The sequence below is a fragment of the Xenopus laevis genome, chromosome 2L (genome assembly GCF_017654675.1).
Source record: "Xenopus laevis strain J_2021 chromosome 2L, Xenopus_laevis_v10.1, whole genome shotgun sequence".
NCBI lineage: Eukaryota > Metazoa > Chordata > Amphibia > Anura > Pipidae > Xenopus > Xenopus laevis.
In genome coordinates, this window is record NC_054373.1 from 71,457,607 (window position 1) to 71,484,619 (window position 27,013).

Sequence of the window (27,013 nt, forward strand, 5' to 3'; positions counted from 1 at the left end):
ATGGGCAGTTACCTATAGCAACCATACAGCGATTAGCTTTTAAAAGCCAGCTGCAAGTAGAACAATGAATGCAGCAATCTGGTTGCCATGGGTTACTGCCCATGGGCAAATGTGCCCAGTGTTGATAAATGACCCTCGGTGTGTTTTAAGAATGAACAATAAAGTTTCTTCGTTTTAATCAAGTTTGGTTTCCCCGCGCCCTGTGTGATGATGCCGTTCACACAACCTAGTTTTTATTGCAATTGCACGGAAAAAATTTGGTTTGATATTTTCTAAACTAATTGGCTAATTTGCATTTGGACGTATGCAAGAATAATTGCTTGAATACTTCCCTCTCCTTTTAATTTTTGTTTTTAGAAGGGACTCCGTTTTAAAAATGCATTTTGCCTTCACATTCAAAGTTATTTAGGTGAGGTGCCTCAAAAAAACAAAGCTGCTCTTCAGCATGCACAAATATTGCCCTTCATTTCAGCTTTTCAGTCTTGGTAAAAGGCCACGTGAGGCCTGAAACGTCGCTGTAATGCCCCAAAAGTTTGCAATAAAGGCATTTTAAATTTAACAAGATTAAGTTCTGCTGTTCCAATTGAATCCTTGCAGCTTTTCAGTCTTGAACACATGTCCGACCTCCTCTTTTGTCCCTCTCTGTTGATGGTCTATCTTAACCCTTTGTCTGCCAAGCACGTACACTGTACGTTCTGGCAGGCAAGGGCTTTAACTGCCAAACACGTACCTGGTAGGTGCTTGCAGTTTTACACGCTGTACTCTGCATCAGCGGCTTTAGCCGCCTCTGCAGAGCTTTAGCAGCATTGACAGCCCCCTGGGCAACGAGGCTGGGGGCTGTCATGTCGGTCCTGCGACAGGATTGTTGCAGGACCGACCTAAAAATCAGACACATCGCGCGTCTGCCTTGCTGCACTGCTTCTTCTTCTTACCTCGTGTTCCAGCGACGCTCACGCACTTCATGCTGGCCGTGACTCTGCAGTCTGCAGCTTCTCAAAGGATTCCTCCAGCCATCAGAACGCCCAGGAATGGTAAGTGGCCTTTATTTTACACACTTGCATACACTTACCTACATTTATACACTTATACACACATATTTTAGTAAAAAATTTTTTATTTATTTTGCATTTTTTATTTTACACGTATATGCACTTATATACACTTATATAAACACTTATAGACTGTCACACAATTCTTGGAAGTGTACACACATGTATACACATACATGTATTTTGGCAGCGTGACTATTGGATAATCGATTTTGGCCACTAATTACGCTGTTGGATCATTATTTTGTTATTTCATTGATTTGTAAAATTATTGTGGTTTTATTGCAATTGTATTCCTGCATTATTGTTCCTTATGTATCTTTAGTATAGTTTTGCTGTTTGGTGCTTTGGTAAAGAAAGATATATTTTACTTAGTTTTAGAGATGCACCGAATCCAGGATTTGATTCAGGATTCTGCCTTTTTCAGCAGGATTCGGATTTGGCCGAATCTTTCTGCCCGGCCAAACCGAATCCGAATCCTAATTTGCATATGCAAATTAGGGGTGGGGAGGGAAATTGCGTGACTTTTTGTCACAAAAGAAGAAAGTAAAAAATGTTCCCCCTTCCCACCCCTAATTTGCATATTCGGTTCGGTATTCGACCAAATCTTTTGCAAAGGGTAAGGGCGTTCAGCCGCATCCAAAATAGTTGATTCGGTGCATTCCTACTTAGTTTGATCCGACAGAATAAATTCTTTCTAAAAAAATATGGTTTTCTGAGGGTCTTTTTACAGTTTGGGGGTCTTACGGCACATAATGCATAGTAGGGGCTCTCTTTTCAGCAGCTTTGTTGGCTAGCTTGAAAATTCATATGCACGTTTTACATTTGGGGCCCGTACACACCACATACTTTGGTAAATCTATGCATATTGGGCTTCAAACTATTCGGTAGACCTCTGACATCCATATTTAGGATGATTTGTCTTTGTACGTAAAACATTGTGTGCGATAATTGCCGCAAACTGCAAAATTTTTAGGCGATTTTCAGAAATGTTGTAAAAATCTCTAAGTTAGAAAAGCTTTGCAGTTTGGTGTAGAAAGACATCTTAATCTTTGTTGGATTCGTTAGAATGTGTACTTTCCAAAAATATATGGTTTTGGGGGGTCTTTGCTGTTAGGAGGGTCTTGAGGCACATAATATGAAGTCAAGGGTCTATGTTCATGAATTGGCAGCGGAGAAAACTCATATGCACTATTTTTATTTGGGGTCCGCATATGCCAGCTGCCTTGGTATATCAATGCATATTGGGCATCAAACTGTTCAGTAGACCCTTGGCATCAGTATTTATGGTGTTTTACAATTGTATGTAAGAAATTGGGTGAGATAAATGCGGCCAATTGCAATATTTTTAGGCAATTTTCAGAAATGTAAAAACCGTTGCATTTATCAACCAGATTTAGGAAAGGCTTGCAACTTGGTACTTTGGAGTACAAAGACATGCATACCCAATTTGATTCACGGGAATGTGTAATTTGTGGAGATTTCTGGGGCTAACTTACTTTTTTTTACCTTTGCCCCCCCCCCCCCAAAACTATGTAAATGGGTGGGGTGTTTTACATTCATACCTAATGATGTGTCGGAGATATGATGCTATAAAGTGGAAGCTTTGAGGTCTTTTTTTTTTTTAAAAAAATCACCAATTTCTAGAAAACAGTATAACTTTAGGAAACAATTGCAACTTAGTTTGTAGTAGTACATAGATATATTTACCCATTTTTAATTCACCAGAATCTGTTCTTTCTAATAATTGGTAGTTTTCTAGGGTAAACCTACTGTTAGTGGAATGTTTGGCCTTGAAATCAGAAGTATGTTTTTACAGAAGTAGAATTACACTAAAATTCTTGCATATTTTGAAAGTTCTTTTTCTGCCTGTTCAGTGCAGAGAAAAACGGGACTTTCCAGTACAAACGAGGGACTGCAGGTTGAGCTGTCAAATGTGGTACTGTCCCTCTAAAAACTGGACAGTTGGGAGGTATGGACAATGGCCTGTGTGCCCATAGCCTTAGGCACAAGCTGTTGTCAGCCTCTGTATTCTGCAGGCAGATCTGCTGTGCCCCTGCTCCTTTAATTTTAATCTGATCAGCCTGTGTGCGTCATGCATATGCTGAAGTCAGCCCAAATACTGACCTCAGCTTCAGCTCAGCTGTGTGTGACCACACTCAGGCTGATCCGATTCAAATCAATGGAGCAGAGGCACTGGGTAGATCTGCTTTTCTCAGCCCACCACTGATGACCGCCACTGACCTGTGTGTCCATACCTTAATGTCCAGTAGCCTATGACTTAATTCTACTAGATACTGCATCATGACCTTAATAAATGAGAATCTTCATAGACACTGCTTGTACAGGTAGTTGTTAAAATGATATAATTTGTATTTTGGGTACAAAAACTACCTGTATTTGATGTAGTTCCAGGCCTACTATACTTGATGTAGTTTAAGACTCTTCTTGTACTCTGCTTGTACAGTACTATTATTATTGTTATTAATATGTATTCCACAGTGTTGTTCAATAAATTTGTGTAAAAAAAAAAAAGTAGCGGAAACTTTAGCCCAGGGTTCCCCAACCTTTTTCCACCTGTGAGCAACATTCAGATGTAAAAAGAGTTGGGCAGCAACACAAGCATGAAAAATGATCCTGGATGTGATTGACTATTGGTAGCTCCTATGTGGATTGGCAGCCTACAGGAACCTCTGTTTGGTAGGACACCTGGTTTGGACACATGTTGCTCGCGAGCTACTGGTTGGGGACTGCTTTAGCCCAATGTAGATTATATACAGTGAGAATCAATGACAGCTAATACTGCCTAATCCTTTGAGAAAGCAGGTTACCTGAAGACTGAAGTGGGGTTTATAGGGGTTGGTCACCTTTAAATTAACTTTTGGTATGATGTAGAGAGAATTCTGATAAAATTTGCAGCTGGGTTTCATTTTCTATTATTTGTGGGTTTTGAGTTATTTATTTTTATTCAGTAGCTCTCCCATTTGCAGTTTCAGCAATCTGGGTCCAAATTACCCTAGCAACCAGCACTGATTTGAATAAGAGACTGGAATATGAATAGGAGAGAACCTGAATATAAAGATGAATAATAAAAAGTAGCAATAACATACCTCCCAACTGTCCCTTTTTCGGAGGGACAGGCCCTCTTTTGACAGCTCAACCCGCAGTCCCTCATTTGTACTGGAAAGTCCCTCTTTTCTCTGCACTGAACAGCCAGAAAAAGAAACAAAGTTCCTCACTTAATTGGCTTTTAGCAGAGCGCCCAGAACAGCTAACAGGTGCAAATAAGATACTTTGTAACAATTTTGAGACACAAAAACACAGTTTAGATAAGGAGAAATATTTTCAAACTTTCATAACCTGCCAAATGTTGTAAAACAAACATGGTAATTAGGGGGTGTGGCCACAGAAAGGGTGTGGTCAAAAAATTTGCTGCGCTACGTGCGGAAAATTTTTTTTTGTCCCTCTTTTTACTTCCAAAATGTTGGGAGGTATGCAATAACAATAAATGTGTAGCCTTACAGAACATTTGTTTTAGATGGGGTCAGTGGTTTCTAGTTTAGAGCTTAGCAGAAACACAAATAATTGCTGTGCTTGCTGATCACAGGATCGTGCATTATGTACAGAGATTGCCCCATATTCAATAATTACAACTTAAAAAAACATTAGTTAGAAAATACAATTTTAAATGGTAGAATTCATTTTTTTCAAGGCATAACTTTAAATATTGTATAAAATTTACCATAACAATATTGGAAGAAGCTCAGAAGCATAGGTTTAACCAGTTTTTGCTTGAGTAAGGCCTGCATAAATGTATAATGTACATAATGTTTTTGTCATTATGTGTCCAGTTTTATAGTGGATTTAAATGGTTGTTTAAATACTTTACCAGTGACGTATTTCCCCACAACCATATGGGACTTAACCTCTATATGCAAATACACAATACAAGATATCCAGGACCATACAGATTATATTAAAAAGCAATATTTATTGTCACCATGCCAAATATCTAAAATCATTTAAAATAAGCAGCGCTGCTTAGGGGGTCGGGATCCCATTTATCCTATTTTGCATATGTTATACAATACAGCACAATGTAAGAAACTGCGTGCACGCTATAGATCAAGACCTCCAATGTATGTGGATTGCAACCAACTGGATAAATCCGTAATTGAGTGTTCATAGGATGAGGAGAGCGACAGTCGTCGCGGCTGTAGTATAGGTAACCATTAAAGTGCTCAATTTGATGGTAGAAAAAGTACTTGTTGGAATCAGTTATGGGATATCTGATTTAAGACGGCATGTGAGGGCGAAGCCGGTGTGGGGTTAATTCTTTAGTGCCCAGAATGATGCAGTCTTGAATGGTATAAATGTAGGCACTAGAAGAGGGAATATCCTCTATACATATCCAATGGACATTCAGATCCCGGTACTCTGGTGGTATGGCAATCGCTATATGATGGTATTTATCCCACCACTCCGCAGCAAGCCACTGTTCAAGATAGAGAAATTACTGACCGTGATGGATCACCTCTCACACCGGCTGCTCATCGCTCCATACTCACATCCGACTCCCGCAATCACTTGAGCTTCTGATGCGCATCATCCTCAAAACGGAAAACAGGAAACCGCAAATCCCCTCGCAGCGCTGTGCCTCGACAGCTGTTTCGCCGCTACCTGCGGCTTTGTCAAGAGACCGACAAACCGGAAATGACATCCTTTTGAGGGTAAAGTCACATGACTCCAATGGTCATAATTGCCACAACATTGTTGCATAAAGCTTTCAAATGTCACTAGTATCGATGTAGTAACATCGTTGGCATAATATACAATCTAAGGATATCCTTTAAACCAAAATAAACAGTAATACACAATCAATGCATCCTATACAATAGAGGAGTCTGGGTTCACAGGCTCACTTAATAACTGCACGAATGGTTCAGCTCAATCTAGTCAGTGGCTGACTCAGGATATGATTCAAAAAGCTTTAATACAAATTAATGTAAACAAGGCTCCAGGGCCTGATGGCATACACCCCCGGGTTCTAAGAGAGCTTAGTTCAGTTTTAGACCAGCCCTTATTTCTGATTTTCTCAGATTCACTGTCATCTGGTATGGTGCCTATGGATTGGAGAAAAGCTGATGTTATTCCAATATTTAAAAAGGGATTACGATCTCAGCCTGGCAATTATAGGCCAGTAAGCTTGACATCTGTGGTGGGCAAATTATTAGAAGGCTTGTTAAGGGATCACATTCAAAATTTTGTCCTAATGAATGGCATTATGAGCAACAATCAGCATGGCTTTATGAAGGATAGGTCATGTCAGACGAATTTGATTGCATTTTATGATGTGGTAAGTAAGATTCTGGATAGTGGGGGGGCAGTAGATGTGATCTATTTGGATTTTGCCAAAGCGTTTGATACTGTGCCCCACAAACGACTGCTTTCTAAACTAAGGTCTGTTGGGCTTAATGAAGTCGTTTGCACATGGATAGGAAACTGGCTACAGGATCGGGTACAGAGGGTGGTTGTTAATGGGACATTCTCTACTTGGAGTAAGGTTCTTAGTGGGGTCCCCCAGGGCTCAGTATTGGGTCCACTTTTATTTAACTTGTTCATTAATGACTTAGGGGAGGGTGTTGTAAGTAATGTATCAGTGTTTGCAGATGACACAAAATTATCCAGCCCAATTCATTCCATCCAGGATGTGGCATCCTTGCAACAGGATCTTGACAAACTGGCAATCTGGGCAGCTAAGTGGCAAATGAGATTCAATGTTGATAAATGTAAAGTCATGCACCTGGGATGTAAAAATATCCAAGCCACTTATACCCTTAATGGGACTGCACTAGGCAAATCCATTATGGAAAAGGACCTTGGAGTCCTTGTAGATGATAAACTTGGCTGTAGCAAGCAATGCCAGTCAGCAGCATCAAGGGCAAATAAGGTCTTGAGCTGTATTAAAAGGGGCATAGAGTCACGGGAGGAGGGGGTCATTCTTCCACTGTATAGAGCACTTGTAAGGCCCCATCTAGAATATGCCGTACAGTTTTGGTCTCCATCACTCAAACAGGACATTATTGTATTAGAGAGGGTACAGAGAAGGGCAACTAAGCTGGTAAAAGGTATTGAAAATCTTAGCTATGAGGAAAGACTGGCCAAATTGGGGATGTTCACGCTGGAGAAGAGGCGCTTAAGGGGTGATATGATGACTATGTATAAATATATAAGGGGATCATATAACAATCTCTCTAATGATTTATTTACCAGTAGGTCTTTCCAGCTGACACGAGGTCACCCATTCCGATTAGAAGAAAAGAGGTTCCGCCTAAATATTCGGAAGGGGTTTTTTACAGTGAGAGCTGAGAAGATGTGGAATTCTCTCCCTGAATCAGTTGTACTGGCTGATACATTAGATAGCTTTAAGAAGGGTTTGGATGGCTTTTTAGCAAGTAAGGGAATACAGGGTTATGGGAAATAGCTCATAGTCCAAGTTGATCCAGGGACTAGTCCGATTGCCATTTTGGAGTCAGGAAGGAATTTTTCCCCCTCTAAGGCAAATTGGAGAGGCTTCAGATGGGTTTTTTTGCCTTCCTCTGGATCAACTGGCAGATAGGTAGTTAATAAAAAAAAAAAAAAAAAAGGTTGAACTCGATGGACATGTGTCTTTTTTCAACCTTACTTACTATGTTACTATGTTACTATGTTACTATATTAAACAAAAAAATGAATGAAAATGAAAAAGAAAAATAAACATATAAAGGTGAGCTTTATTGTGGCACTATTCACATAGCTACACGCTAGGTTTGTATACCCCTAAGGCATGGTAATAAGATACACAATAGATGAATATCCAATAGGTCCTGGACATATGATCAAAAATTCTCGATTGTAAGTATGTATATATAAATATAAATATTAAATTCCCAAAAATAAATATATTAGAAAAATCAGAAGGAAAAAGGAAAGAAAAAGAAGAGAAGGAAAATTGATATGTATACAGAATCAGTACAGTTCTAGACAAAAAGTATGGTATAAGATCATCAGAAAGGCCCAAATGGGCAGCCAAATATATATATCATACTAAAGGTCATTCAGCATCCTGTCCTATCATTTATTTACAAAAGCTTGAAAGTTAAGATGGCCATACAAACCAAATTCAGATTTGTAAGTATGAAGTCTGAAGATCCATGTTGTTTCCAACTGTAATAATTTATTGTCCAAGTCGCCCCCCCTAATGTCCCCATGTAGGCGGTCAATGCCCTGAAAATAGGAACCTGCATGGTGTCCATTGTGCATGCAAAAAATGTGTTTGGCGATTGCTGATAGCAGATTACAATTTCTAATATCGCGCATGTGCTCATATATGTGTCTCCTGAAGGGCCTTTTCGTCTTGCCAACATATTTGCTACCACAATGACAGGTAAATAGATAAATCACATGTGTGGTCGTGCAACACGTATAATGGTACATGTCATAATTGACTTTTCCATTTCCAAAACTTGTAGACACTCTAATATATTGGCACTGTTCACATGTGCCACACTTGTAGCTGCCCAATGTTTTACAACATGTCGTTCTCGATTGGGGTTGGAAGTGACTATGAGTAAGTGAGTCACCAATACTAACATTCCTCCTATAACTAAACAGGGGACGAGGGGACACCAGTTTACCCACAATGGGGTCCTTTGATAATATGTTCCAATGTTTGTATATTGAGGAACGAATTTCCTTATCATTGGTATTAAAAGTCAGTACCAGTCGTGTGGTTTCCTGTGTCTCAGGGGAGGAAGTCTGGGTGTTAGAATTCCGACATTTGTAAAGTAGTTCTTCCCTGTTAAGGGATAGAGCATGTTGGTATGCCCTACGGAGACATCGTGTTTTATAGCCCCGTAGTTTAAATCTCTGGTAAAGGGAGTAGGCCTCTCGTTTAAAATCCTCATCTGTAGAGCATATTCGCCTCAATCTTATGTATTGTCCCTTGGGAATACCCTCAATGCATCTATGAGGATGCATTGATTGGGCATGTAAGAGGCTATTGCCCGCTGTTTTTTTACGATATAGGTTAGTGGACACCTGACCATCCTGGCCTACTTTTATCTCTGTATCCAAAAATTCCAATCTAGTCCTGTGATAATTTAAAGTTAAGGTTAAGTTAAATTTGTTGACGTTCAATTTCGCTACAAATTCCTGTAGTAATTTTTCTGGGCCTTGCCATATTAGCATGATGTCATCGATATATCTGTGCCAACGTAGCACATGAGGCAAGTATATCTCATATTCATCAGCCGTAAAGACATGGTGCTCCCATTCTCCTAAAAATAAATTAGCGTAGCTAGGGGCACATCTGGCACCCATAGCTACGCCCTGGCGTTGTAAATAGTAAATGCCATTAAAAAGAAATACATTGTGATGCAAAACAAAATCTAATGCTTGCAAAATAAATCTGTGTAGTTCAGAAATTGGTTTATGCATGCGTTCAAAAATCAGTTGTATGGCTTCAAGGCCCAGGGAATGTGGTATACTCATATACAGGGCCTCTACATCCAGCCCCACCAGGATACAGTCCGAATCTAAGATTAGGCCGTTGATTTCCCTTAGTAGATGGGTAGTGTCCACTATGAATGAGTCTAATTGTGACACCAAGGGTTGTAGCACCATATCAATATACCCACTGATTGGTTCTGTAAGTGAGCCACACCCAGACACGATCGGTCTTCCTGGCGGATCAATAAGGGACTTGTGGACCTTAGGAAGGGCATAAAATGTGGGAGTTCTGGGATGTGATACTTTGAGATATTCGAGTGTATTCTGATCAATTATACCACCGTGGTATGCTTGATCGAACAGATCAAATAGTTTATCCCTGTGTCCTTGTATGTGTGGTAAGAGAATGGGCTTATACCATTGTTTGTTGTTCAAAATTCTGGTACACATCATAATATATTGGGAGGAATCCATAATTACGATATTGGAACCCTTATCTGAGGGCTTTATCACAATATTAGAATTGCCCTTTAGCTCTTTAAGGGCCTGAATTTCTTGCTTTGTAAGATTTGGTTTTTTTATATTTTTAGTCAAATGTAAAATGTCCTCCGTAACACTTCGTACAAAAGTATCAATCGCCCCATTTTCTGAGACATTGGGGTATCGGCAAGATCTTTTCTTGCATGAGGGTAATTTAATATGATCTGAGGAATTTTCGGACCATAACTCCTGAATGTCTTGCAGCAATAGCTGCTCTTCCTCCATTCTGGGATCATCCCACAATTCCATAAGAATTTTAAGCGTTTTGAAATCATTCAAGTTGAACGGACTGAGGTCAACAGTATTATGTCTACTTTTAGTCCATTGTAATTTTAGGAGCAATTTTCGTGCAAATAAGTGAACATCCTTAATTAAGGAAAATTGATCAAGTGACTTAGAAGGTACAAAAGAAAGTCCCTTTTGTAATAACCCCGTGATGGTGGAAGTGAGATGAGTGCTTGATAGATTTATTATTTGTAAATCATTGTGATGTGATGGTGAAGCTGCATTTCCTGTGACAATCACAGGTTGAGTGACTGTAAAAAACTAGTGCCTACTGGTGATGGTGTATCCTGAGACAAGTTGAACAGGAATGGCGCTTTAACGCTTTTCTCCTGGACAACTTGTGACGTGACCTGTTCCTTGTGAAATACCGTATTAAATTTGCGCTTTTTGCGATCCATGTGCTTACGTGTGAATGAAGATGTGTCGGACCCACTCGTTTCATTCTCTGAATATGTTTCACGATCCGAATTTGCCTTGGTGTTTTTATTCTGGTGCCTCCCCTGAAAACCCTTTGTGCTCCCATTACGATCAAATGTGTTCTGAAAATTACGTCTTTTCTTATTCCATTGATAAACATGTTTGTTCTCATAATCCAAAATGTCCCTTTCAAATTTCCGTTTTTTCACCTGCATAATTTCAGCATTAAGGTTATCCATAAATGACTTTAGGTTATCATCCAATCTCCTAAACTCATCATTGGATTCATATTCCTTTAATTGATCGCACAGTTGTTTCTGTTGTGCTTTAATTGATTCTAATTCTTCAATATTATATTGCTTTAGAAGGGACATAAGTTTATGAGAACATTCACTCAATACCTCCTCCCATTGCAGCTTGAATGATTGTGGTGTTTCCTCAAAAGAGGGAAATAGCTGTACACGTAAACCCCTTGGGATAATGCCCCTCGTCATATATTCCTCCAAACATATGATGTTCCAAAATATATTTAAACGCCGTCGTAGCAAATTTTTACTTTTAACCATTAGGTGGGACATTGTAAGGGATCCCTTGCTAGTAGAAGCAGCGGATCCTGAAAATACTGATTTGGCTAATGAGGCCCATTTGTTATCATCCGAAAAAAATTCCATGTCTAAAAGAAGAAAAGAAAAGGAAAGAAAAAGAAAAGAAAAAGAGAACGAAAAGAGAAAAAAAAAAAAAAAAAAAACCCCAAAACAACCCAAAACCAATAATTCAAAACCTAATGGTTGAGTACAATTACTCTGCCCAAACCTTGCTAATTAGAGAATTCTGGTCCCAACCTTAGTATCAAGTATCCATATGACCCAAGCAAGGTGCACACAGTTAATAGCAGCCAATTAAGGCCCGCATAAGAAGAGGTGTCCACATTTACTTATTATTGACGTATTTCCCCACAACCATATGGGACTTAACCTCTATATGCAAATACACAATACAAGATATCCAGGAGCATACAGATTATATTAAAAAGCAATATTTATTGTCACCATGCCAAATATCTAAAATCATTTAAAATAAGCAGCGCTGCTTAGGGGGTGGGGATCCCATTTATTCTATTTTGCATATGTTATACAATACAGCACAATGTAAGAAACTGCGTGCACGCTATAGATCAAGACCTCCAATGTATGTGGATTGCAACCAACTGGATAAATCCGTAATTGAGTGTTCATAGGATGAGGAGAGCGACAGTCGTCGCGGCTGTAGTATAGGTAACCATTAAAGTGCTCAATTTGATGGTAGAAAAAGTACTTGTTGGAATCAGTTATGGGATATCTGATTTAAGACGGCATGTGAGGGCGAAGCCGGTGTGGGGTTAATTCTTTAGTGCCCAGAATGATGCAGTCTTGAATGGTATAAATATAGGCACTAGAAGAGGGAATATCCTCTATACATATCCAATGGACATTCAGATCCCGGTACTCTGGTGGTATGGCAATCGCTATATGATGGTATTTATCCCACCACTCCGCAGCAAGCCACTGTTCAAGATAGAGAAATTACTGACCGTGATGGATCACCTCTCACACCGGCTGCTCATCGCTCCATACTCACATCCGACTCCCGCAATCACTTGAGCTTCTGATGCGCATCATCCTCAAAACGGAAAACAGGAAACCGCAAATCCCCTCGCAGCGCTGTGCCTCGACAGCTGTTTCGCCGCTACCTGCGGCTTTGTCAAGAGACCGACAAACCGGAAATGACATCCTTTTGAGGGTAAAGTCACATGACTCCAATGGTCATAATTGCCACAACATTGTTGCATAAAGCTTTCAAATGTCACTAGTATCGATGTAGTAACATCGTTGGCGTAATATACAATCTAAGGATATCCTTTAAACCAAAATAAACAGTAATACACAATCAATGCATCCTATATTAAACAAAAAAATGAATGAAAATGAAAAAGAAAAATAAACATATAAAGGTGAGCTTTATTGTGGCACTATTCACATAGCTACACGCTAGGTTTGTATACCCCTAAGGCATGGTAATAAGATACACAATAGATGAATATCCAATAGGTCCTGGACATATGATCAAAAATTCTCGATTGTAAGTATGTATATATAAATATAAATATTAAATTCCCAAAAATAAATATATTAGAAAAATCAGAAGGAAAAAGGAAAGAAAAAGAAGAGAAGGAAAATTGATATGTATACAGAATCAGTACAGTTCTAGACAAAAAGTATGGTATAAGATCATCAGAAAGGCCCAAATGGGCAGCCAAATATATATATCATACTAAAGGTCATTCAGCATCCTGTCCTATCATTTACTTTACCAGTGAATTTTCTTTTTTTGCCATATGTGAGCTTTACCTAGTTTCCTGTTAACAGAATGTTTATTTGAATTTGTGAAAGTTTGTCACACATATATAAGACATCAATGGGGTCTGTGCGATACATGTACTGTATAAGAATGGTTTTAGTAATATGATTATGTAGCTCCCCTTTTTGTAAAATAAAAAAACATTTGTATATGTGGAATATTTTTGTAACAATCTAACTGAGCATTTCCATATTTTCATTTTGCTATAAAATCATTCAGTCGGCCACATCTGTTCATAAATTATTGTCATGTTTTATCTTAAATATTGTCACCATTTTATTTGTGTTTTTTTAAAAAAATGTTTCCCACATCCTTTTGTAGAATGTCTCAGAGGTGAAAAAGTACGGCCCGTTCCATCCTTATGTGAATGCCAAGGTGTGTATTATATGTTTTTGCTTGCCTCGTGTGGGTTATAAGATTTCTTCTATACTCTGTAGTACTGTTAATTATACTCAAGACTTGGATTGTGTGTTGTCATTCCTGTTCATGTCTCTTGTATTAGTTTGAAGAATATCCTTTTTGTGTCTATATTTTCTACATACCATGCCATCAGTAAACTAAGTTATGCAAATTGTTTGGTTTAGGCCTCCGTTTGACATACAAAAGTGCCCTGGGCTCAGTGCCTCTCTTATCTCTGGGGATGCAAAAAAATTACAGTTTTTTGATTCAATTAAGTACCAAATTCTCCTCAAAAGACTTTGCTAAATATCAATCTGTATCTGAATTGTCATATATAAATTTAAAAAACTAATAACAATTTTCATCATTACATAGACAACTGTCTTCAGCTGTCCAGTATTTTAACAGGGGTTTTGTGTTTGGTCAACTAAATCTTAACCCTGGGAAAAAGGCAGGGATTTGGCCACATCCTAAACAGAATTATTTGTGTTCCTGCTTAGCTCTAAACTAGAAACCATCTGCTTGTGTGGGTTTCCTTCCACAGTCCAATAACATAGGTAGATTATTTGGTTCTTGATAAAACTAATAATAGTGTGTCACTCTTCTTTCAGAAGTTATTCTGTATTATTTCATAACAAAGAAAACTTATTTGTTCCATGTTTCTGTAACAAAATAAAAAATCTACCTATACCTCACAAACAAGAACACTCCCCACACTAGATGAATACTTGGGGGCAGATCTATCAAAAGTTTAGAGCTTAACAAATTAAAACTCACCTACGATTCATTCATTCTTATGGAATTTTTTGAACCGTATTTATCAAATGGTGAGTTTTATTTATTAAACTCAAAACTCGCATTTTGATAAATCTGCCCCTTAATTTCAGACAAATGGTTATGTCTGCAACACTGGGCAAACGGCAAAAGATGGTTCATGACCTAAGCACACAAAAGCAAAAAGGTAAGGAACTGTTTAGAATCTATCTGCTATCATCATTGTTGCTGTGGCAGACTATGACAAATGACAGAACATTTTTGTAGTACTTTTCTACATAATAAAAAAAATTTTTCTGCTCTTTCACAAATGCCCTCTGTTTATGGCAAATATGGATCAGGAATATCTGTTTCTCTATATCATTAAACCCGTGTTTTACCTCTGCTGCATTGATATACTAAATAACTGGAATGCTAGAGACCACAATATGCATTAAAGGAGAATTCAACCGCTTATTAAAACAACCCTCCCCCCCAGCCTAGCTGCTACCCGGATAAAAGCCCCTAACGTTTTACTTACCCCTCCAAAAACAATTAAGTGACTTTTCGTCACACAAACATGGAAGCCAAAAATATTTTCTTTCCCCCTAGTTTCCCTAATTAACATATGCAAATTAGGGTTCGGATTAGGTTTGCTATTCTGCCAAAATCTTTCACTAAGGATGCGGGATTCAGCCAAATACTAAAATAGGGGATCCGGAGCACGCCTAGCTAATTCTAGTGGATGTTTTGCATTGGTTGCTAATACATTCTCACTTGAAAAGTGAAATAGCAAATTAATCCAAGATACAAGTAGACATTTTGGTAGATAATTAAAACATAGGAATTAAAAGTAAAATATCTTGTGATGAGAAAGCATTATTGGATTTAAGGAAAAAAAAAGGACTGCAATAACACCTTGCAGAGCTCTGATTTTCTCCATTTTCACATATTTAATTCATAGCAGAACTCTGCTAAGTCTGTGCATAGACCACATGTGTAGGAAAGGAGAAGTTAGTCAAGATTGTCCTAAACAGGATTCCATCAAGTTACAGGCATACCTCTGTGGCAAGTTTTTATTTTCCATAACAGTGAATTTAAGGATATTTGCATATATACATGCAAGTCAGATTTAGTTAAACAATTTATAGATTAGAACTATCACAAAAATGTATAATATAAACTTCAGCTCATGGAAATACGTATCTTTCTAAAAATAATCTTACAAATTTTGTGCCATTTCTGAAACAGTCAAGTTCTTCTCCACTCATCCCCTCTCAGCAATCTGTCTCTTCAAGCAGGAGCTGGGGTCATCTTTAAGGGGAGTCTCCCTTTCCAAGCAGATGTATTAGAGCTAACTCAAGTAACTGACTCCAGCACAAACAAAATCTAACAAATTCTGCATGTACAGCGACAGAAACTCCTACTTGGAAAAAAATGTAGATAGATTGCTGAGAGGAAGATACTGAAGAGTCACTTTATTTCAGAAGCATTACAAAATTTTTAGTTGATTATGTGGCCAATTTACTTTGCTCGAGTGAAGGAATAGAATAAAAAAAACTTCGAATTTCGAATTTCAAATGTTTTTTTTGGCTACTTCGACCATCGAATTTGCTACTTCGACCTTCGAATCGAACGATTCGAGCTAAAAATCTTTGGAATATTCGACCATTCGATAGTCAAAGTACTGTCTCTTTAAAAAAAACTTCGACCCCTAAAACCTACCGAGGTGCAATGTTAGCCTATGGGGAAGGTCCCAAAAGGCTTCGTAGCAATTTTTTGGTTGAAGAAAAATAGTTTGATCGTACTATTTGCGGTAAATCCTTCGACTTCGAAATCGAAAGATTTACATTCGGCAGTCGAATATCGAGGGTTAATTGACCTTCGATATTCGACCATATGTAAATCTGCCCCTAAGTGTATAATGTTTCTTATTTCAGTGAAATGAAACTTATGTTATATCTTAATTTTTATGCCGTACCTGAATCTAAGTGCAGAGTTTCCTGTGTGACCTGGCAGAAATAGGCATAAGTATGTGAAACCACACATACTTTCACCACATTTACAGCAGTTCTATAATGTTAAAGACCATGTAATGAGGTGTTTTCTCCACCAATGTATCTACATTGGGGAGGAAAATGCATATCTGCTTCCGCCTGTCCCAAAGTCACTGTAACATTGCATGTTAGGTTGGAAAGTTAAACGTTTTATGTCTATATATAACCTGTCTAACAGCTAGTTGATCCAGAGGAAGGCAAAACATCCCATTAAAGCCTCTCCAATTTGCCTCAGAAGGTGAAAAATTTCTTCCTGACTCCAAGATGGCATTTTCACCAGTCCCTGACATTGATGGGCACATAACTGGCCTGGATTGGGCAGCTTTTTAATGCATTGTTGCTTTTGCACAGAAATCCAGTTGTCTGTGCAGTGGCAGAGGCGGATGTCGCCTGCGGAGAAATGCAAGTTGAGCACCCGCTCCTACTCTGATGTTTGATGTGCACCCTACACTATACATTGCCTCAGAGTGGTTGTAAGCAGACACAGCGGGCTTAGCTGCGAAATGCAAAATCTTCCTTTTCATTACCAAAATCCACTACGTCTGTCTGTACCCTAGCCGAGGCAATGAATTGCAGGGAGAGGAGCAGATTTTTGGCCTGTGGACCATGACGTCTGCCGCTAGCCTAACAGGCTGATCCCCTGCCTGTCCGTTCACAGTGATTATGGGGCAGAAGGAAGTACATCAGTGGTTTCGTCCTGGCTTAGAAAACCTGACATGAATACAACCTCCTCCTTTCCAGCTCTCTAACCTCTTAAGCTGGCCATAGATGTAAAGATTTTTAAAAGATCCAATCGTCATCGTGAGACCACGATTAATTCAAAACGATCATACGAATTGTCCATCAACTAAAAAGACCATTTGCCAGGAAAACAAAGGGTAGCTGCCTGCTTGGCCCTGCAAACATAGATAGATTGCACTGGGGCCGATAAAGATTTTTTAACCTGGCCGATCAATTTTCTGACAGATGTCGGATGAAAAATCGTAAGATGTACAATCGTTCGAATCCCACTAACTTCATGATTATTTTGAAGGATTGGTCGGACTAAAATCTTTGCGTCTATGGGGAGCTTAAGTCTGTAACCAATCAGAGACCTGAAAGGGGGGGCACATGGGACATAATTGTCATCAGTTAGTTTGCTTTTGAATCTGACCTGCATTCTAAGGATTAAAAGCAACTATCTAACCTTCAAGTTGCTACCTAACTTAGAAGTTATAGAGCTGCAAAGGAGGAAGTTGTTTTTTGGCTATTATCCAGTCTTTATAGATTAAATTTTTTGGCTAACCACATTAGAATATGTATATACAACAAGAATGGGACTTTTCCCCCTGCCCATGTGGTTCCAATTAGCTCAATTAGGAGTGAATGACACCTGAACATGTAATAAAGTAAAAGGCAATATTTATTCAACACTATGCCAATATCTTAGTTAAAACCTATTAAAATTAAGCAGTGCTGCATGTGCAAAAGGGATCCCTTGATATCATATATATGAATGCACTAGTGCAAATAGCGATAACATGTGCCATTGCCCTGTATTGCATTTCAATGGGGTAATTGCGTCTCCCAAAGTGACCCCCTTATTCAAATGTAAACTATTACCGACCAACAATGTCCAAAGGCAACTCCACTGCGGCTCCGTGTAACAGTGTCTCCGCTGCAGCTCCGTGTAGATTCCACGTCAAATAACAATCTTTGCATTACAGACCTCCAGGAAGGGATCCCCACATGCAACGCAGCCGCTGCACCTCGACAGTCGTTTTTAACTTAATTTTAATTGGTTTTAACTAAGATATTGGCATAGTGTTGAATAAATATTGCCTTTTACTTTATTACATGTTCATGTGTCATTCACTCCTAATTGAGCTAATTGGAACACACAAGGACAGCTTCCCATGAATACATATTTCACCTGTGCCTTTTATTCTCTTTTAAGTGACACATTTTAAGTTGTCCAAAAACAGTGTTAAAACAACACTCAAACCCCCAACAGCCTGCAATGTACTTCTGTCAGTGCTTTTTCTGGCTGTGGAATCCCATGCAGCAATTCCACATGCATTCTTTCCTTTCAATTCTTTCTGTGCTTTTGTGTTTTCTCTGTGTAGTCTGGTTTCCTCTTTCCTTGCTCACTCTAATAACAAAGGATGGCGAATTGCCTCCTGGTAAAAATGAACCATACTGAGTGTATCCCATATGGACTGAAAGTTCCACTGGGGCAGGGACTAGTGTGAATGATGTATATAGAACTTTTGTAAAGCTCTGCGAAATATGGTGCTGCTATATTAAGTATTCTAATTAAGGGTGCACTAGATTTGGCTGAATACAGAATCCTTCACAAAATATTTATCTGAACACTAATTTACACATTTGCAGAATTAATAACAATTGTATTATGTGGATTGAGCATTTTCTGAATATTAAAGATGTGTAAATCTTTAAAAAAAAGAAGCTGGTTTCTGGCCACATCCCGCACCAAATCCTGTATTCATTGCATCCATAATAATAATACTTTTATGCACACTTCAGGTGATGGCTTAATCAAATTAAACCAAGGGTTTTGCCAATGTAAGAAAGACATTTTAATTACTTTACCTCAGTATAATCTCTTTGCATTTTGTAGTACTTATTCCTCATGCCACTTTCTAACTTACCATGGTATATTTTAAGTTATGTATGTTTTTTTCATGAGCTTTGTGGTTGATTTTTTTGTGGATGCTCTATCAATGTTTTTTTGTGGCATGGGACTGCAGTGTTTATCCACTTGTTAAACATTTTTCATCTTGAACAAACTTCTGAGACCCTTTTTTCTCTTATTTCTTCATCTCATGTTCATGCATGCACACTTTATTATTTAACCCTAGCCTTCTGATGTTAGAAAAATAAACAAATTTCAGAGTTTCTACCTCATCTTCCTCCTACAGAATAATGACAATGAGACGGCTCTGCATTGTGCTGCACAGTACGGACATACAGATGTGGTACGTGTTCTGCTGGAGGAGCTGACAGATCCAACAATGAGAAATAACAAGCTTGAGACTCCACTGGATTTGGCTGCTCTTTATGGGCGGTTGGAAGTCGTGAAGCTACTGCTTAATGCACATCCTAATCTATTGAGCTGCCACACAAGGAAGCACACTCCTTTGCACCTGGCTGCTCGAAATGGACACAAAGCTGTAGTTAGAGTGTTGCTGGATGCTTTAATGGACATTAATTACCAGGTACTGTTGTTCATTCAGTGGTAATAAACAGGTAATGTGTTTATTTTTGTCTGCAGTGCTACTCGGATGTTTTTTTCATATAGGTTCAAATAAAAGTGTATAGGAATGATAGTTTTTTAGTTTCTATTTTGCAGATGATACTAAATTGTGCAGAACTATAGGTTCCATGCAGGATGCTGCCACTTTGCAGAGTGATTTGTCTAAGTTAGAAAACTGGGCAGCAAACTGGAAAATGAGTTCAACGTTGATAAATGCAAGGTTATGCACTTTGGCAAAAATAATATAAATGCAAGTTATACACTAAATGGCAGTGTGTTGGGAGTTTCCTTAAATGAGAAGGATCTAGGGGTTTTTGTAGATAACAAGTTGTCTAATTCTGGGCAGTGTCATTCTGTGGCTACTAAAGCAAATAAAGTTCTGTCTTGGATAAAAAAGGGCATTAACTCAAGGGATAAAAACATAATTATGCCTCTTTATAGGTCCCTGTGAGGCCTCATCTGGAGTATGCAGTGCAGTTTTGGACTCCAGTCCTTAAGAGGGATATAAATGAGCTGGAGAGAGTGCAGAGACGTGCAACTAAACGTCTGGAACGGATGGAAGTCTTAAATTATGAGGGTAGAGACGTGCAACTAAATTGGTTAGAGGGATGGAAGACTTAAATTATGAGGGTAGACTTTCAAGGTTGGGGTTGTTTTCTCTGGAAGAAAGGCGCTTGCGAGGTGACATGATTACACTTTACAAGTACATTAGAGGACATTATAGACAAATAGCAGGGGACCTTTTTACCCATAAAGTGGATCACCATACCAGAGGCCACCTCTTTAGACTAGAAGAAAAGAACTTTCATTTAAAACAACATAGGGGGTTCTTCAGAATCAGGACAGTGAGGTTGTGGAATGCACTGCTGGGTGATGTTGTGATGGCTGATTCAGTTAATGCCTTTAAGAATGGCTTGGATGATTTTTTGGACAGACATAATATCAAAGGTTATTGTGATACTAAGCTCTATAGTTAGTATAGGTATGGGTATATAGAATTTAATTAAAAGTTGGAAGGGGTGTGTGTATGGATGCTGGGTTTTCATTTGGAGGGGTTGAACTTGATGGACTTTCTCTTTTTTCAACCCAATTTAACTATGTAACCATGATAGTTGGCTGTGTGATCAAAGGGTTGCGGTCGGAACCTTTAAAATTCCCTTGGTACACATGTCCTTTGCCACATCTCCCTGTTGAGCAGTTCTCCAGAACTGGGTTTTGGAGGAATCTTATTGGTCAGATGCTCAGGTGGATCAGGTGAGTTGCATATGATTAAAGCTCAGAGCATTTGAAAAACCCTAGGTGAATGGTTTCTCCTTTGTGCTGCTCAGTAGTTTTTTTTGCTGCTATATGCAATGACCAGTTGCGAGGTATGGGATTTTGTGGTAACTGACAGATTAAAGTGGACCTGTCACCCAGACACATAAATCTGTATAATAAAAGTCCTTTTCAAATTAAACATGAAATACAATTTCTGTTTTTTATAAAGCATTCATAACTGTTGTGAACTCATTTAAAAATCTTAGCTGTCAATCAAATATTGTCTGCACCTCCTCTATGCCCTGGGCATAGAAGTGGGGCAGACAATTACTTTCACTTTCCTTTCAGCACTTCCTAGATGTCACTGCTCTCCACACATTCCCCCATTCTCTTCACTATTTAATTGCGTAGCCAGGGCATGGGGATGGACATCGGGTCCTCCATTCTGGTGCACAAACAAGATTCTGAGATGATGCAAGGCTTTCCTTAAAAACAGTGTCCACAAAATGAATGCTTCCTGCTTGCTATCATTTTGAATTCCCAGACTGAAGGAAACAAGATTCAAACAATTTATACAGTGTAATTAAAGTTAATTTTGCTTGACTACTGCGATAAAAGACGATCGATTCTGAATAATTTTTTTGGGTAACTGTTCCCCTTTAAAGCTCAGTGCAATTGAAAACCCCCAGGTGCATGTTTTGTCCTTTGTACAATGTCCTGCTGAGTAGTTCTGCAAAAATTATAGGGTGGGACAATCTGATTGGTCAAATAGGGGATGTGATTATGGGATTAATAGATGGCAGATTGATACTGAGCACCTTTGAAAACCCTTAATTACGGTACGTTTTGTTCTTTGTCGTAATTTGCTGATTTTTGGATTAAAAATGGCAATATTATGCTGCTGAGTAATAATACCATTATAATACAATACCATGAATTGGTGTGTTCTGATTGGTCATATAGGCAGACATGTATCCCAGATTGAATCTTGGCAGCTTTGAAGACCCCTAGGTACATATTCTGTTGTGTACCCTATAGGATGCTGAAATTCAACTACAGTGGAACCCCCATTTTACGTTTTTCAGGGGACCAGAAAAAAATTGTGTAAAATCCAGGAAAATGTAAAATCGGGGAAATATATTATGCATAATATATAGGTGGGACCACAAAACAACAATGTAAAATGAGGGAAACTTAAAATCAAGGGATGTAAAATTGAGTACTCCCCAGAATAAAAATCAGCTTGTGGGGGAGAAAAATTAATACTGCCTTCCCACCCAGCCCTGCTCTAAAATAATTGTTTGTATTTATTTGGAAGGGGAGGATATAATTCTTCCCACTTTACAAAGCACTGGAAGGCCCCATTTAGAGTTTGCATGTTTTTTTGTGTCCAGTGTTCAAATGGCATGTTATTGACTTAGAAACCAAAGGAAGGGCAACTAAACTGGTAAAGTGTATGAAACATTTCCTTTATGGTGATTGGGAAACACAGTTTTAGGAAGAGAGTGGATGACTTTTTAGCAAGTGAGAAAATACAGGGTTACTGAAAATAGTTCACATAAAATAGCTCTTAGTATAAAGTTGATCCAGGGACTGGTCCAACTGCCCAATTGACATTTTTCCCCATATTGAGGCAAATTGTAGAGCTTTAAGATGTTGTTTTTCTTTTGCCTTCCTCTGGATCAACTTACCAGAAAGGTAGGTCTCATTTTGACACAAACAGCTGAACCCAATGAGCATGTCCTTATTTCAACCTAAGATAAGATACTCTGTAAACAATGAGGTCAGGAACATCATAATAAAACTGCCAAACTGTAGCATCAGAATTTTTTTTAATTCTACACATCAAGGGGCCTATTTATCATGCTGTTTAAAACATTGGAGAAAAAAAATCGCCAGTAATGTTGCCCATAGCAACCAATCAGCAATTACATTTTCAAGTCACCTACAAGTTAGAAAACAAAAGCAAAGATCTGATTGGTAGCTATGGGCAACATCTCCAGTTACTTACAACCCTTTGTAAGTAAAAAGTGACAATGGCCAGTAATTTAAATAAGATTTAACAGACACATTTACATACTGTGGAATTTTACATTAGATAATTTCTGCAAAACCATGTGTGCAGTATATGCTCTCATATGCAGTGTAGACCAATATGCCACCCATTTATGTAATATGCAATAAGCAGTGGCATAATTACAGATGGTACAGGGGCACGGTAGACCCGTTATGCAAACAAAATTGTGGGTTTAACCTGGAGGGCGCCCACAAAAATATTTTATCAAGGGGGAGGAGGGATGGGCTCCGAAAGTTGCACCCCTTCAGTTAAGGATGGTGCTTTAGGGTCAATAAAATTCACATTCCCAAAACGAGGCTTAACCAACCTCATCCTAAAATGAAACCCTTCAATAGTAGTCCGCACTACCTTGTGTTATAAAAATATTATACATTAACCTTGCAGGCCACTGTTAACTATATCTAGTTATGTTGGAATATTGCTGTTTTCTTTAGCCCTTTAGCAATAGGTCCATTTTCTTCATTTTAAAGATTTGTATAATAAAATGTTGCCAAGCAGATGGTAAAGGATATGTAGGTTGCATACACAGACCTCATACATTATTTGTTATATAAATTATTGCTAAAATAGGAGTATGTGTCTTATTGCTTATTTATGACTTACATCGATTGTGAGCTAAACCTCTGGATGAGTATGGGACTATTAATCACCTGGGTGTCATTCTTTGTGTCTTGATTTTTATAAATAGATCAGTTAGGAATAAAATCACTGTTTAATCTAGGGATATGAGCTGGTATTGTCATAGGGCCAGGAGGGAATTAATCTGGGACTGGCAATGCTGAATAGGGCCCCAAAACTGGTAGTAGGAAAGCTTGAAGGAGTACTGGAGTGGCTTGTTAATCAGCAAATGAATTATGGCACTGTATTGCTGCGAATGGGATTCTTTGTTTGGTGCTCAATCCCATGGCACCACAAGTTTTCACAGAACCAGCTTGTTGTAAGAAGGAGTAGAAGTGTTAAATGCTGTCAGTGTGAAGCAGAAGTACATGCTTACATGCTCCAAACGCGGCAAGCAATAAAATAAATTATCGGAAGAAGTTTGTATAAACTCCAGAGAGCTGGGGAAGGGCATTTTCCACAATTCATGGAGATAGCTGGTCAAGAGATATGTAAGTCTGCATATTTTAATGCAATTAACCCAATTATGAGTCGGCTGTTGAGTTTCTTTATTCATTTAATATTTCATTGTAACCACATGAATCATGGGCAGTATGTGTGATTGACCAGGATTCGTCTACCTACACTATGTCAGATGATTCTGGGATTTGCAGTTTAGCAAGTCGGGGGGACGGGGGACGGCGGGGGTGGTAGTGAATATATATTCCTACATGTGGGTTTTCCTGGGAAGTCTGAAAAGATATAGCCCTTCTGGTTTTTTTACCAAGTTAAATGTAAAACTATTATGACTGTATGGGTCATTTTTATATTTGCAATTCTATTTCTCATCCTTCTGGTTGTGGTTATATGTATATACAGTAATTACTTTTTTTTTTTAATAAAATTGGTTCTGTTAGCCAGGAACAAGAGGCCCCTCCAACCTAAGGGCAATCGTTACCATCTGCCTACATTTCAGCTGTCACCGCCTCCAGGAAAGGGGGACTGCATTACCATCCTGTCCAAGAAGAGATAACGAGACAAGCTACCAGGGGTCTCGGTCTCCAGTTCATGCTGAATGCTGTGAAACATGCTGACTTTCAGAGCATGCTTTTTCTCAGTTGTTTGCAGGATCTTTACATCTTGCACTAAAATGCACTAAAATGGGGCACCAAAAAAAAAAAAAATGCCTGTAATGAGTGTTATTTTAATTACATGAATGCAGGCAAGTGCCTTGTCGTACAACACTGAACCGTTAAATCATAGAAAATGTATTGCAGGACACTGCTATTCTGAGAAATTGCATCAAGGCTCGGGAATCCTCCCAGTCAGGCTGTTAGTTTGCCGTTTCACTGAGAAGACTCTATAGTTCACCACAACACTGCCACTTTTGCAGGGCCTATGGACAAGGCCGCCCACTTTTCTGCAGTTCCCAGAAACCTAACTTGGACAATTAGACAATGTTTGGCTTTCTTTGTTTTACAATTGGGAATATATTTTTTGATCACCCCCATACCTATTTCCTACCCATACAGGAAAGAACTCCATATAAAAGGTTCCGATGCTCTATTAAAATCAGGATAAAATAAAATTATAGGCATTGTTAGATAGAATTTGCATATTACGTAAAAATGTAAGCAGCAAACGTGTATCAAGAACAAAGCATCAATCAGTGGCTCTGTATTATAGCTCATTGAAGGTGGCACTAATATACTGAAGAGTGCATTAAGAATGTATTCCTCCATCTATTCTTTTGGCCTATTGAAATGACACTGATGATATTGCATATAAAGCTTTAGCTTTATATGTAATATGAAATTTAACAGGTCTGTAAAGTAAATTAATCAAATAAAGTTCTCTCTGAAAAAAATCCAAGTAGTTTGTGTCATATATGTTTATTTGACTAAACTTTAATGTTTGCAGGGGAATCCATAAAATTGTAGCTGGTAAGGAATGAAATTTCTGCAGGATTCCTTATGAAGGGGCTACTTTGAGAAGAGTATTTGTGGACCCATCAATATATGACACAGTGACACCAGTATTTATAATGTGCTATGTGAGCTATTTGTCCTGCTTTCCCCTGCCCACCACCTTATACGGCTGACTTCCGGCTTCCCCTTTTATAGCCGAACGCCTGCTCTCTCCGCCCCTTTTTTTACATCATTGGTGGGGCGGGTCTGCGAGGGTCTATAAAAGGTTTAGGGACGGGTGCACATCAGTAGTATTTACCACAAGGTACTTAAAGGAAAACTATACCCCCCAAACAATGTAGGTCTCTATTAAAAGATACTGAGTAAAACAGCTGATGTGTAAAACCCTGCTTCATGTAAATGAACCATTATCATCATAATAATATACTTTTTTAGTAGTATGTGCCATTGGGTAATCATAAATAGAAAATTGCCATTTTAAAAAATAAGGGCCGCCCCCTGAGATCGTACGATTCACTGTGCACACATACAAACCACATGTAAGGTCACATGAGCCAATTAACAGACAGAGTTCTGCCTTTTTCTTCCTTACTTCTTCCTGTTACAGTTAGTGTTGTAGTATTTCTGGTCAGGTGATCTCTGAGGCAGCACAGATAGAGTCACGAAATGGTGGTTCAACGCAAGAGATGTAAAAGGGTAATATTTATGTAAATAAATATTCCAGTTTGGTAAGATGCTTTAATATGTCATTCAATTTGATATAAACTATCTGTTGCTTAAGTATTCATTTTGGGGGTATAGTTTTCCTTTAAAGAGCTCAGCTCTGTGATTGTCAAACCACTTAATTTTGCACAATTCTTTGGTGTCTGCCATGTTGCAAAGAAGTTGACTAATTGATAATGTGGTGCCTTTATTAAAATAGGGATCCCTCTCTCAGTCTGAGAACAATTTGTCTGACATTGGTGGTAGAATTTTTTTTGGAGCAGTAAATAAGGGATAAGGTACTGGAATACATTTCAAATTACAACACTGTGTTTGTACCAACAAGACTTTTACACACAATAGATCTTGCCAGACAACTGGCTTAAGAATAGAGTGGTGGTAGATTGAATATTTAGAACCAGTGGGTTGTTAGTTTAGTACCAGAGTCTGTCTATGGTCTTTTGCTTTTCAACTTCGTAAAGTTAGATAAAAACCATTGTTTATTAATACATTAAAAAACACAGGTGGCTGCTGTGGAATGGTCTTTTGCTTTTCAACTTGTCAATTAATGACTTTAGCATTTTAAGTACTGGCAATAAGTTCCCAGACGGTTGTTTATGCTTTGCAGAGAGATTTTACTATATAGGAGAAATAGAAAATTGACATATGGGAATCAGGGTTGATAAATGTGAAATTATGGACTAAAGGAAAAATAATGTAAATGGTGTTTTGCGGTCCTTTTTAATTGAGAAGGGTCTGGGGATTTTTGTGGATGATAAACTGTGAAACTCTAAACCATGTCAGTCTGT

General features: G+C 38.5%; 1 protein-coding gene across 13 annotated transcripts in view; it reads left to right on the top strand.

The window, feature by feature from the left end:
* The window catches only part of LOC733397 (ankyrin repeat and SAM domain-containing protein 1A), a 317,888-nt gene that overhangs the window by 120,783 nt on the left and 170,092 nt on the right, over window positions 1–27,013 (top strand). For 10 of the 13 annotated variants that reach the window (XM_041582022.1, XM_041582016.1, XM_041582019.1 and 7 more), the window contains 2 exons: window positions 13,500–13,553; window positions 19,309–19,605. The exons of 1 other annotated variant lie outside the window; for it this stretch is intronic. In XM_041582022.1, the coding sequence (XP_041437956.1) occupies window positions 13,500–13,553; window positions 19,309–19,605 (351 nt within the window). The remainder of the gene's footprint in view (window positions 1–13,499; window positions 13,554–19,308; window positions 19,606–27,013) is intronic. 2 more of the 13 variants (XM_041582017.1, XM_018246531.2) reach the window with 1 other exon arrangement.